Raw genomic sequence first — 14533 nt, 5'->3', positions numbered from 1 at the left:
ACCCAGCCCCACTCCCCACCCTCCCCACCCTCCGCACCTTCCCCACCCAGCCCCTCTCCACCCTCCCCTCTCCACCCAGCTCCTCCCCACCCCTTCCACCCCCCACCCAGCCCAGCCCCGCCCTCCCCACCCAGCCCCTCCCCACCCCCCCACCCAGCCCCACCCCACCCTCCCCACGCAGCCCCTCCCCACCCTCCCCTCTCCACCCAGCCCCACCCCTCCAATTTTTGGATGCACGACGGACGGACGGACACAATAATCCCCTGTGGGCTGGTGGAACCAGGTGGTTCCTACCAGTATAAATACTTTACTATTTCATTACAGTACATGTACAGCTTCCTTGTTAATCTACTGCTGGATGACGACCTCGTCAAACCGTCGCAGGTCGTCGAGGCTATTTGACCATACTTCACCACGCCGGTCAATGCGTGCGGGTTGCTGTAAGTGGGGAGAATAGACGTGGGTCCAGGGCAACAGATGATGTTGCTGCACTGCCTCTTCTGCTGCCCACCACAGTAGCCACGCTGCAGCCTATAGCACCTGTTAGGCACGATGGTCACTCCATTCAGGCACTAAAGCCAGGATCACTCCTGCTTAGCTTGCAACAAATCTAACGAGATCGGGCGGGTTCTAGGATATTTGGTCATGGGATGAATCTAGATCAAATCTAGAATGACTGTGTTTTGTTTGTTACCACACGCTTGCATTTGTTTGTATTTGTGTAATGTTTATATTTCATATATGTATCTCTTTATTTTCCAAAACAAACTGCAAAAGGGCATAGCCGACAAGGCAAAGGGAGAGAGGGCTTAGTGGGATGGATCGGGGTGGCAAGGCTCATGGGGAAGGCTCAACTCGTCCAAAGGACCGGATTTGCCCTTCAGTAGGAATTATATTCACACGCGCTATGAAGAAGGGCCATTGCTCGAAACGTCGCATCCTCTACATTCCATGTAAATATCCCTTTAAAGCAGAAGGCAGTTTTATTATTGACGAACGCTGTTGGGAGTAGGAATTTAAAGCCAAATATCAGCTTCAAATAAAGATCAAATCAAGATCAAATCTCATCGCCAGCCGCTTGAAGAGTCGGGGCAAGAGATTGGGGGCATCGCTCTGCTGCAGAGGGAACCCCAACGCGAACGTAATCGATTCCCTTTCGATTAATCGTGCTCGCAACAATGTGCGATTCCTTATACGTGCGAATGGGCGGGGGAATCGATTAGTTTGAATCGAGCCACCGTCGATTCTTTCTGACCCCCCCCCCGCCCCACAGCGGCACCACCTCCCCTATATAAGCCCCAGGCTGAGGCAGGAGGCGCCGTCTGTGCGCTCCCCTCACTCCGCGCTGTCGCCAACGCGGCCTTACAGAGAAGTAAACAACGTCGTTTACAACAACAACAAGAACAAAGCAGACGCGTAATTTATATGAAGTGGCGGTAACGTTAAAATTTAACTCGTGAAGTGGCTTCACAGCAGTTGCGTTAAAGCCATCGACGTCGTCATACGCCGAGTTGATAAGTGTCGGCACAATCAGCTTAAACATCGCTTAAATTAAGCAAACAGTTGCGTAATTACCTTAACCACCACCAACCACCCACATCACCACCAACATATTAACATCATCGACACCATAATTGTCACACAATAATCACCGTCGTCATTATCACCTGCGATAAGCAGCATCAACACCACCACGATAATTACCACTGATATCATCATCACCGCCACCATCAGCACATACAAGTCGGCGCTTAATCATCACCATCATCACCACCATCTCATCACCGTCACGAGGAGGACTGGGCCCTCTGCTGATGTCTGCCAGAGTTTGCTTCGAGGCCGGGCCAGGGGTAGGCTCCGCCACGCAGGCGGGGCAAGGGAACGGAAAACAACAACAACAACAACAACCAGGACATGGACAACAACAACAGCAGCAGCAACAACAGGGGCCGGTCCTCCCTGGTGGAGGTGCAGCGCCGCCCACGATGCCTCCGGGGCGGCGGGCGGGCAGCAAGGTGACCGTCAAGTACAACCGCAAGGAGCTGCAGAAGAGGCTCGACCTGGAGGAGTGGATCGACGAGCGGCTGCACCTCCTCTACGACTGCGACGTAGGGCGCCGCCTCGCCTGTCTAACCTCCCTCCCTCCTCCCTGGCTTTGTCGCACGTGTCCACCACCAGCACACGTTGTTGTAGTTGTTGTTGTTGTGTTCTCTCTTGTTCGCGTTGCCCCCGTGGTGGTTCTCGTGTTGGGCTCGCCACCACCAACACCGGCGGCGGCGGCTGTCCGTTCAGCACCCTGGTCAGTCGGTGGGTTTCTATTGACGACGCCAGTGTGTGTGTGTGTTCCATGGAGTGTGTGTGTGTTCCATGGAGTGTGTGTGTGTTCCATGGTGTGTGTGTGTGTGTTCCATGGTGTGTGTGATTGTGTGTTCCATGGTGTGTGTGTGTGTTTCATGGTGTGTGTGTGTGTTCCATGGTGTGTGTGTGTTCCATGGTGTGTGTGTGTTCCATGGTGTGTGTGTGTGTGTTCCATGGTGTGTGTGTGTTCCATGGTGTGTGTGTGTTCCATGGTGTGTGTGTGTGTGTTCCATGGTGTGTGTGTGTGTTCCATGGAGTGTGTGTGTGTTCCATGGAGTGTGTGTGTTCCATGGAGTGTGTGTGTGTGTGTGTTCTATGGAGTGTGTGTGTTCTATGGAGTGTGTGTGTGTGTTCTATGGAGTGTGTGTGTGTGTGTGTTCCATGGAGTGTGTGTGTTCCATGGAGTGTGTGTGTTCCATGGAGTGTGTGTGTTCCATGGAGTGTGTGTGTTCCATGGAGTGTGTGTGTTCCATGGAGTGTGTGTGTTCCATGGAGTGTGTGTGTTCCATGGAGTGTGTGTGTGTGTGTGTTCCATGGAGTGTGTGTGTTCCATGGAGTGTGTGTGTGTGTGTGTGTTCCATGGAGTGTGTGTGTGTGTTCCATGGAGTGTGTGTGTGTGTGTTCCATGGAGTGTGTGTGTGTGTGTTCCATGGAGTGTGTGTGTGTGTGTTCCATGGAGTGTGTGTGTGTGTGTTCCATGGAGTGTGTGTGTGTGTGTTCCATGGAGTGTGTGTGTGTGTGTTCCATGGAGTGTGTGTGTGGGTGTTCCATGGAGTGTGTGTGTGTGTTCCATGGAGTGTGTGTGTTCCATGGAGTGTGTGTGTGTGTGTGTTCCATGGAATGTGTGTGTGTGTTCCATGGAGTGTGAATAACTGAGCCATCATCCTACCGTGTCCAACAACACCGTGTCTTTCTTGTACGGGGGAGGGGGGTTGAGTTCTCAGGTCTGTGCGACGTGCAGACGTTTCGATTACGGGCAAGAACGGCAATGTGTTTTTTGTCTGCTTGTTTGTGTTTCTCTCCTTGTGCTGGGACTTTGTAGGATGAACGATGACATTTATAAGGGCACGGTGACCAATACGGTCTGAATTGATCTGTAATAAGGTGGGCACTGATAAGGGGTTAACATGTGTGGTAGTGTAGTGTTATAGTATCGTGGTGGTATCGTATATTAGTGTAGTGGTATAGTAGTGTGGTGGTATAATCGTGCATACCTGCCAACCCATACGGTTTACTCGAATTCTTGTGCAGGGAAATAGAGTTTTCAGGTCCATAAGTTGTACAGCTGTTTCAATACCTGCAAACATTGTGTTGTGTCTATTTGTGTTTCTCCCTTGTGATGGAACTGTAGGGTGAACGTTGAGATTTATAAGGGCACGGGGTGACCAATAGGGTCTGAATTGGTCTGTAATAAGGGAGGCATTGATAAGGGGTTGACAGGTATGGAATAGTATGTTCAGTGTACGATGTACTGTTGTATAGTAAACTAAACTCAAAACTATATATCTATTTGTACTAGGTAAGGCCCACTTGAGCTCCCATGTAGCTCTTTTTTCAGCAGCGACCTGGCCACCAATGACAGCTAAACGAAGTGGCTTGTCGCGTGGAAACTTAGAGAAGCCACGTACCCCAAAGAGTGTGTTGTTTATAGAGTGCATAGTGCATATAAATACTTTATTACCTTCAGCTTGTTACTCTATATAGCAGTGTACTGAGTGAGTGAGTCCACATTGCAGTGCATGCCACATGGTGCAAAAGTACTTGGTACAGTTTATTCTCTAATATAATGTATTGTTTAGTATAACACTGTATATATTGTATACTAAAGAATACACTATGTACAGTACTGCACAGTATAAGACTATAGTCCTACACTGGTCTACTATATTTGAGTACACTCTCAGCTTGGCAATGTGCAGGGTGCATTGTGCGGCATAGTACTAATGTACTATAATACTATTTAGCATAATACATTGTAGTGTATTTATACGGGATTGTGTGTGTGTGTAGTCCAGCATACTGTCTGTTGTACAATACCGTATGCTGGCTTCAATGTATTGTGTATCCGTGCACCATTTACAGTCCACAATACGTGTACTGTGTTATACACAGCAAAATATATGGCGTACTGTGACAAATATACAAAATAAACTACTGGATACTATCTACACTATCAATATTAACGGGAGTGCACAATACACGGCAGTATTGAGCATATACTCGAGTAGTTTATTTTTATATCCCGTATTGTGCACTGTATACACAACTCACGGTATCAGTACTACATAGTACAACATGCACTACACAGGACAACATGCACTACATAGTACAACATGCACTACACAGGACAACATGCACTACACAGGACAACATGCACTACACAGGACAACATGCACCACACAGGACAACATGCACCACACAGGACAACATGCACCACACAGGACAACATGCACCACACAGGACAACATGCACCACACAGGACAACATGCACTACACAGGACAACATGCACTACACAGGACAACATGCACTACACAGGACAACATGCACTACACAGGACAACATGCACTACACAGGACAACATGCACTACACAGGACAACATGCACTACACAGGACAACATGCACTACACAGGACAACATGCACGATGTATAGAATATACAACTAGCATCGAGTGACTGGCTCTTGGCCAGAGGAGTATGGAAGTTACAGGCGCTCGTGGCTGTTAGAGGAGATCACCTTTCCGTTCATGCTCGTTTGAAACATAGACACGTGGTACTTTTAGCAGCTTTTAATCGAGGTCTTCGTCTAGCAGTGTATTGCTCATGGATGACGATGGTGTCATACGCTGTACCGCATTGCACTATGTGTATTTGCTGTACAAGTGCAGTATTGTGTACCATTGGAGGTGTGCAAACGGATTTTTGTGCGCAGTTCTGCCCTGTATAATAACCAATAAATAGTCCTGGAACTAACACTGCACACGAACGGTGTTTGTAATTTCGGTATACACACCACACGGGCTAACTGAAACGACTGTGTATCGTCAGTACACTCGTACATGTGGCAGCAACATGCCTAGCCAGTGGGCCCTACCTTGGTGAAAAGGTTGTGCAATTATCCATACATTATTTGGTATATGCACAGGTCTAAAGTTTCATCTGTTTGACCTTTTAAAGTACTGTAATAACATTTGGGTTTCGGAGCCTGGGAAAGGTCAACCAGCCAAACTGTCAGCGAAACCTAAGAAGACTTGTGAATGATGGAAACGCATATTAATCCTTCACTGATAAAATGTTATTTCTTTTGGAATATTTTATTTCAAATAATCCTTAGTTCGAAAAATAAACTCCTTCATTTGGAGTGATGATTTTTAGAATGTGTCCCAAGGAATGAATTTGATCTATATAATAAGCCAGCTGAAGGCATGGGTGTGGTTATTTGCACTTGCAAAGCAGATTTATCACGAAAATATGCACTTATGTAATATTGGATTTTCAAAATATTCAAAAGCCACAAATTACAATTGTCTTCTTGTGCGTGGTGCACGTTCTAGTAATGTTTATTTAGCGTTTTGAAAGGTTTCTGCTAAATTCAATCAAATTATTGTATAAAGCAGCAACGTGCAAAAACTACAGGCACTGTACTTTATAATTCACAAGTTGCATATCTGAATTGAAAGAGTTGGCACTTAACATTCTTCAACAATGATGTTTGTAGTTTTTTTATGCGGTGACCTTGACCATTCCCTTTGAGTGTTAAAATGTTATCGCAACATTCTTTGACCTGCTGCCCAATCGTATGCAACCTTGGAACAACCACTGTTGTATTACAAGGATTCAGTATTAACAAGTAAAATTGTGGTGGAATATATTCGTATGGCCATTGTACACAGCGATAATGTATTATTGTGCATTGGCAATATTTCACATCGTGAAAGATTGCTGGCTACTGCTGCCTTTGACATTACTGCCCCACGATGTAGTCATGCAGAGAGCTGTCATCCTGCTCGGGTGTAATTCATTGACAGATCACAAGTTAATAACTGCCTACCGAGACAAATGGGACCTTGGGAAAATGTAAAATCTGCAGTGTAGCAAAGATGTCCATCAGAAGAGCTGTGGCATTGCTGGAAGAGGCTCACTTTGCCTGAATGGTTATGACTACAGAAGTATGTGCTGCCTTACACTTTATATAGCCCGGAACAGAGAAGCATCGCGTTGTAAGAAAACATGCCCAGCAGAGCTGCATTCAAGGCAACTCTATTTTCGTTAAAGATTACCTATCCATTGCACACGGGCGGTCCTTCAGAAACAAATGGCTGCCTGACTGGTGCAGGGAATTAATCCTTGCAGAGGTCACGGAGAAGTCCGGCGAGACACATTAATGAGCTCAGAGAATTTGCGCTGAGTCAACTTCGATCAATGGAGCTTCGGTGAGGGCTTCTGTATGCTGCTTGCACTGTGCAAGGGGTGACTACTTTACTTCTTCATGCTCTCCTTTCCCTGCGCGATTTGGCGATTTTAACACCGACATTTGGTGTCCCTTGGCAATCATTGACAACCATTGACAACAATGATGTGTTTGAATGCCTGGAAAATATGAACTAGAATATCAAGTGCCAGCTTTATCACCACTACTGAGTCAATGCGGTCACATGTTCACGGTTACTTGTGAAAATTAAGAAGACTCTGACGTTCGTACATTTCTGGGTGAGGCCACGTTAAGTCGAAGATTGACTTATGCTGTGATTAGACCATTAGGTGTGGCATCCTTTTTTAAGAACTGAAGTTGGCAGTACATATTCTTATATATCGTGACATATACTTGATTTAATCATTGTTATTACCTTCATGTCCTGTCTTGTAACCAGGTCGCACTATTTAAGAGCCATTCATGCAAAATATTTTATGCCCCTATCTACGTTTTTGTGTGCGAACTTTGTATTTAATAACTCATGGTTAGACATTACCATGCCGAGAAATTATTCCAGCAAGGAAGTGTAGCTGTTAGACTTAAATGATTCTGCCTGATCTCGAGCTATGTAAGAGTATACTTCATAGCATAGTTGCTATTTTGCTCATCCTTCAAAGTCGAGCAGTAACTGTGTTTAAAACGCAATGTAATATGACTGAGGAAAATTAGCAATTCTTTGTTTGATGTGTAAGCACAACTTCTTCTTGCCAGTGAGTGTGCCCCAATACTCACATGAGCAATTGCCTCTACACATACTGCTTCTACATTCATTCATCTTCTTATTTCAGCGCATTGTCACTGGAAAAAGGTTCCAGCCATAGGACTGCGAGAACATCAATGTAACAAATGGCATTGCCTATGGCCGCCGGGTTAAGAATAATAGGATCGGGCCACTGGAAACTGAAATAACTGTCAGGCATCCTTCACCCTGTGGGTTTGCTGCTGTTGTGGAACTGGGTTGTTTGACATGACATTCCTTGGACAGATATTACTTCGTTTTGTTTAAGCTGCAGGCAAACATCCCAAAGCAAAGGGAGATTATGAACAAAAGTAAACATTTTATTTAGCTTTATTTTTTATTTAGTTTTGTACGAATTTTTCCTTTTTTTTTTTACAAATTTGCATATTACCAGGAAGATCAGTTTAACACATCGGCTTTTATTGGGCTTGGTTCTCCAACACACCGGTGTGCTGTACTAGTGACGAATTGGCATGTTCTGTTTACGTTGAATAACCATTACTAGTTGGCTGTGTCGGGTGGTGGTGGGTTTTAACGACACATTTATTTACGCGATCTAACCCAAAAAACATCTCTATTATACCAGGTGTTTGAATCGTTGCCGGGGCTGTAATATTACCCATGTGCTCCTCCATTTAGAGAGTGTGTAAAGTTAGCCCATTCCCACCAGCATTCAGGGATTTGCATTTTACAATACCGTAGTCTCGTAAATGTTTGGTACATGTGACTGCATTCTTTTTCAAAGTCCACTACAATCTTGGCCTTTATGTACGGGCCAAGTGTCTTACAAACAGCAGTACATACATGCATCACTGCCAGCACAAATCACTTCTTATATGTATGGTATTGTATTGGTTTTGACATTTATATATAACAATGTGTAATTTTCACAAGCACATGTTTACTTCAGTTAATTATGTTATGCATTCACTTTTGTATTTTTTTGTTACGTCAATAAATGCACATTGTTATTTTTACAGACATAAACATTCTGAAATGATATTTTTGAAAAATATTGAGGCATGAATGAAATTGTATGGTAACATGGCATAGCAGTAGTCATTTCGCAGCCTGTTATAGAGGTTCAGGATTAAAACCTAGCGGCCGCCCTAATTATTACTGCGGGTGTAAAGCCATACACGACAGTCTCCTTCAGAGTGGATGTTAAAGATCACCTGATGTCATTCGCAAAAAAACTAGGCCATTGTGTGCTGGCATCATGGCCCAAATTTGAAATATTACTTTCAAATGACTCAATTGGGATTATACATAGCCATGATCTCCCCTTACTGGCAGACTGATGCCCCAGCTTACTCTGGCAAATTAAACTATCCTGTGTCTCTTGAATTCTTACCTGGTTAAACAAAATAAACTTGACACTCCTGGAAAAGTGTTGTCTTGTCACTGGGCAGTTGCACAAGTTTGCATGTATCTTTCAGATACTTGAAATATGGGATTAATCATGAGTATAAACATGGCCATAGTAAGTCAACCAAATAGGACTGTCATTCAGATTTAAATATTTTGTCCACCTTTAGTGATACGGATGCTTCTAGAATACCGGTGCCAGCCCTTCACAGATGAGGTTAAATATTTGTACTGGGATCATGATTCAGTTGTGTAAATGAAACTGAGGGCTTCCAGCACGGTTTATATGTACGGTGTGAAAGAAGTTCAACATGCATGTAAGGCCATTTTTTTCAAAAAAATGTAATTAACTACTTTAAAATGACACCTTATATGTATTAGGATATGTTTTTACATTGTGACTGTAAAATTGCCTAATTTGTGAAATTGCATGGCTATGAATAATCTATAACACGAACTAGAAGAGGGGAAACTAAAAAAAGAGAATCTTGAATAACAGAGAAATAGCCGAGGATTTGAAAAGGTTAAATGATCAAGATAAAAAAGCCATAACGCGAAAGGTCCCTTTTGAGCAGCAAGTTAAAGACCTTTCAATAACCGCACTGCCATGCATTTTTAATCGTGCACGGGTCTGTGATGTTCAGTTCACTTCGTCTCATGTGATGTGCAGCAGTGAAACCCCGTGGCTTCGGCCCGCTTTCATGTTCGTTTCCGTCTGGCTTCAATAATGCATGCCGCCAATGATTATGGGAAGGCGTGGGGTGTTTGTACAGATTAGATAACCTTGGCTACTCAGTGGGGATGATGGCCTCCCTTGGTGGTTGTGTTTTTAGTTTCAATTACAGCTGATTGAATGCATTTGTTGTTACATGCACGATTGCATAGGTGGTTTGTGTTAAGTTTATTTAACAGCTTCACAATTGGCGGTCCCACTGCTTATGTCATAATGTTGCACTGTATTAAATGTCAGTCGATGCGAATTTACTTCATGTTTGATATAAGCACACGCAATACGTTATTTTGTGTAATTTGCTCTAGCAGTAGCATATGAATGTGCTATGTATTTGTATATGCAGCTAATCAAGAGTGTGTATAGATTTAAAGAATGCTGCCCTTTGTCTGGTACAACAGGAGGAGGAGATGCCTGAACTGGAGATAGACATTGACCAGCTGCTGGATATGAACACGGATGAGGAGAGAGCTGAGCAGTTACGGGTGAGTGCACGTTAGTACAAAATGCTGTCCCAAGAGGTGGACTAGCTGCTCGTGTAGAGGGAGCTTCTGAGAGCCCCTGTTTAGGGTATTTGGCCTACTTCTTCTACATTGGCCAGACGTCTTGAAAGAGGTTTGAGTAGCAACATATTACACCACCACACGCGACCTTCCAATAGATTAATGGTAATGCAACCATTGCGCTGGCAACCTGGATTACAAGTCCAGTGTGATAACCTTCACACCGTAGCAGCATAAGCATCTGCACTTGATGGGATGCTTCCAGAAAAATTGCCATTGCTTGTACCAAGAGAAAGTGACAAAGCGGGACCTTGACTTGGAATGTCAGGTTTACTAAAAACAGATATCCTGTATTTTAATTTTATTTACAGTGATTTTGAGTATCCCTTTGGATATGATTAATTTTCTTAACATGTGTGCATATGTTTCTCGGGTACATTAAAATGCAGCAGGGTTATTTGCCTCCTGTAAAACTGTCATACACTAATACAGCCATGTGTCTGTCTCCACAGGAGATTTTACAAGAGTGTTGCAGCAGTTCAGAGGTAAGCCAGTGCTAAGTTGAATGCAGAGAGAGTTAAATACATTACCATGTAGAACACATACAGTGAAGCAGAACCACAAGCCTGCAGAATGGACCGCATCCTAAAATATCTTGAGCATAGGTGAGTTACGTGGGCAATGGGTGTATATCCATGTCAAGTTGCTGAGCTCTTGGCTTCAAACTTCAGAATGTACCCTGGGCTAAAAAAGGTTATGCGTAACGTGTTTCAAAGTCTCGATTTGGTCACGGATTGCTTGGCAATAAACACATCTAAAATTAGCAATGCCTTTTTTAAAGGTGGGTGAAAAAAAACCATTTTCGTACGCAGAGCGAAAGGTCCATTTAAAGGTCAGGTAAGAAGAGGGTGCTGTGGTGAATGTGATGTTGACTGATGCACTGTAGTGTCTTTGCCACATTTTCACAACAAATGCGAACTTGTCTCAGCTGGCCTCGAGCTGGCCCAATCTGTGTCCCCAATCTCCACGAGTCAAAAGTTTCCATGGGTTTGGCCCATCCTGCTTCCGTGCCCTTGCCTGCTTTCTCCCCGTGCTCTGCAAATCGGGGAACGATCTTTAAATATAGTACAGTATAACATTTCCCCAGAAGCCCCTGGGGCGTTATTGCCGGACCTGTGTGCGTACCTGGATAAAAACATGAAAAGAGGTAATTGTTTCAACACTCAGTCGTTAGGATAGACTAATTTGAGCTAAAATGTATCGCATTTGTAATATTCCTCGTATTTTAAAGACTAATCTGGACATAATGTTGAACATTGTGAGTGACGTCATAGATTGCGTGTCTCATTTCCTCGCCGACTCGGTGATGCCATTTATGGTTCTCGGGTTGGCGGAGTCCTTAAGAACGTGGCACATAATGAAGGCATGAGCCTGGGGTCTTGGGTCTGTGATTGGTTCGGCTGGGCCAGGCTGCCATAAAAAACACACTCGTTCACTAGCACTGAGCCTGCATAGTTTCCTCTGGCTGTGAATCATTACAAAATTTGAATCGTTCGTTGCTAGGCCATGGCTGTACTGTCACTAGAGTTTGCATGGGTGGATTGCAAATGATGTTGTGTAAGGTACACCAGGCAGCTCGTTTACAAAACAGAAATAAACCTGACATTCATATTTGTCTGCTCGTGCAGGAATTTGTTTTGGAGCTGCTGTCCAGAATAAAAGGCATGAAAAAACTGAGTACTAACAAAAAATAAAGACCTGGCTCTTGGCCTTGCAGTGGAACAAGCTACTCCTCTCCATGGCGGCCACCTGTGAAAAAAGATGCTCGAAAATTTGTATTTAAAGAGAAAAGACAAACAAAAAAACCCCTAAATTGGATATTTAAAAAAATCACAGGGAAAACTTTGGTACACTTTGAGAGCAGATATTATTTTGCACACTGCTAGCCATGAAGGCACATTTGTAGTAAAGTAGTTTTAAGATACACTCCAGGAATATATAGTGTGCGGGTTAAGTTTATTGGCATTTGCAACTTTTAAAGGCACATGCCTTTCGCGATCGTAATAGTGAAGTTTTTGGAAATTTTTCCTTATGGTTCATTAAAGCGTCAGACGTGTGCATTTTTTTACCATCATGGCATAACTTTTTTACATTCATGTTAGACGGTTGCATTTGAATGTTCAGTCATACACTGTTACCTTTTAATGTTGCAGCTTATTCTCATTCAGTGTAAGTTTGTAAAACCTATGCGTTTTTGTTTTCATGTGTCCACACACATGGAGATTGTACAATTTTTTTTACATGTGTGGGTGTCTGTGTGTGTATCGTGTAGTTTCATGCTTGGGATTTTAAGAAAAATAATGCAGTATATACACGTGTATACAAACAGATGTGACAGCCTTCTGTTTTGCTGTTGTTGATGGCTTTATTTTTCTATGCTTCGATTAAGTTTTTGCACGTGACAATGTTCACATTTTTTTGGCGATAACATTCTTTTTATTTTTAAAACGTCCTTTATTGCATGCGATGAAGCTATATAACTTGCATTTTTTTCTTTGAACCTATCTACGTGACTTTACCGAAAGACCCAAGAATTCGAAAAAAACAATTAATACCCTAAGCACATTACTTGCAGTGTAAACAGTTGTTTGGCGTCATTGTGTCATGTACCGCAGCAGGAATATTTTTATACCACTTTTTTTTTTAAACGCACACACATTGGGAAATGTGGTATTTTGTTACACACAGTCATAGAACTGGCTTTCAACATCAGGGGACTTTGTGGTTTTTTTGTACTGTATATTGTATTTTCATTGGACATTGTTCTACACAACAAACATCGTAAATGTAGTATTTCGGTGCTTGTGGAGATCGCCTTCCATGCCTGAAACGAGCACACTGGTTGAAATGGCGTGCTAGTGCCTACTTAACCGATTGGTTAGTAGATTGATTGGCACTTGTGTTTTACGTAGTCTCGAATTTTTTGCGCGTCCTATAACCGGTTTAGTCCGTGAAATCTGGTTGGCTTGTTTCGCTTGCAAAAAAACTGTTAAAGCTGACTGCCAATAATTGTATTGGTTCAATTATATTTTACACTTGTGCTTTTAAACAAAAAGTATTCCTTGCAGTATTAATGCTGATACTGTCCGAGAAATAAATGAGGAGTTTCCACTTACAACCATCTGCAGTGCCGTTGGAAGGTGGTGTGAATTTATCCGGTTATAAAACATGCACATACATTTATTTATGTGAATACTGGCATATTGGTCTAATGTCCATAACGTGTTTTTACAATAATTTTGGCACGACACTTTCATGACACCTAAACCAAATGCAACAATTTCTGCATTCTCGAATGTAAAGTTGCGTCGGCATGGTGGCCTACTTCAGTTACTGATATCTACTGACGCTGTCAGCATTGACACTCGGCAGTTTCAACTCTCTCCGATTGTGCCACTCACCCATTTCACAAATCATCTCTGACTTTCATGACATCATTAACATGCACAAACTGTCAACGCTCGCATGCACGATTCGTGATCCAAACTTGTGAAAATCGTTTATACCACATGTGACAGCTGTCTGGGAAAGAAAGGAAGTTTTTTTAAATTCCCATTTGGCATGTGAAAAACGATGACAGCTGTACTGCTCTTGCCTTGGGATGGTAGTTTGTGATTTTATTATCTGTGCCCTGTGGACACAGGATGGAAGTGATGATCTTTCTGTTACAGTGGAAATACTTATAGATTTATTTTGGTGATGTTACAGGGTTAGTGTGAATAAACTACTCGCTTTAATCGCCATTGTCATCGATATCTGTACATAAAAGTGCACGAGAGGTTGCAATTGACATGGGAAGATCATCAGACTCTTTCGAGTTAGTGTGCATAATATCAATTCACCCAAATTTTATAATTTGAACACATTGCATTCAGTGGTTACAATCACTAAAACAGTGATTACAGACACGTGGCCGGTTATATTTAATTTCAAGCACTTATCAATAAAATATATTGTCTCTGTGTGAGTGGGTATTTACAGCCCCTTTACAGATTCACTCGGTTTGCTGTCAGTGGGCGTCGGCTTCCGATACATTTTAAGCCTGCGGTATTGAAATGTCAGGTATGATTTAGAAACGAGCAACTGCTCTAAAGGTCTGTACATCAAACTGCATTAACAAGATAAGCTTGGTAAAAAAAGTATTTGGCTGGATAAAACAAAATGTACAATAATTCATTCAAATGTGTTTTCTTGCTTGCAAAAATGAATCTTGTGATTGTGATTACGGTTGGTTTTGAATATTAAGCACAGCTTATTTTGTGCTCAAAGGTGTTTTCTATAATGTTTTATGGCACACATCAA

General features: G+C 42.9%; 1 protein-coding gene across 1 annotated transcript; it reads left to right on the top strand.

Annotated features, from left to right (window-relative positions):
- Positions 1-1320: 1320 nt before the first annotated feature.
- On the top strand, positions 1321-13349 carry LOC144723457 (protein phosphatase 1 regulatory subunit 14B-like). Its single transcript, XM_078602230.1, has 4 exons — positions 1321-2108; positions 10070-10153; positions 10684-10716; positions 11860-13349. The coding sequence occupies exons 1-4, from the start codon at positions 1815-1817 to the stop codon at positions 11923-11925; spliced, it is 477 nt and encodes a 158-aa protein (XP_078458356.1). The 5' UTR covers positions 1321-1814; the 3' UTR covers positions 11926-13349.
- The last annotated feature ends 1184 nt before the right edge of the window (positions 13350-14533 follow it).

The sequence above is a fragment of the Lampetra planeri genome, chromosome 18, assembly GCF_965212315.1.
Source record: "Lampetra planeri chromosome 18, kcLamPlan1.2.h2, whole genome shotgun sequence".
In the NCBI taxonomy this organism is placed as follows: Eukaryota; Metazoa; Chordata; class Hyperoartia; order Petromyzontiformes; family Petromyzontidae; genus Lampetra; species Lampetra planeri.
Note: the sequence above shows the minus strand (reverse complement) of the source record. Positions and strands in the feature narration are given on the sequence as shown.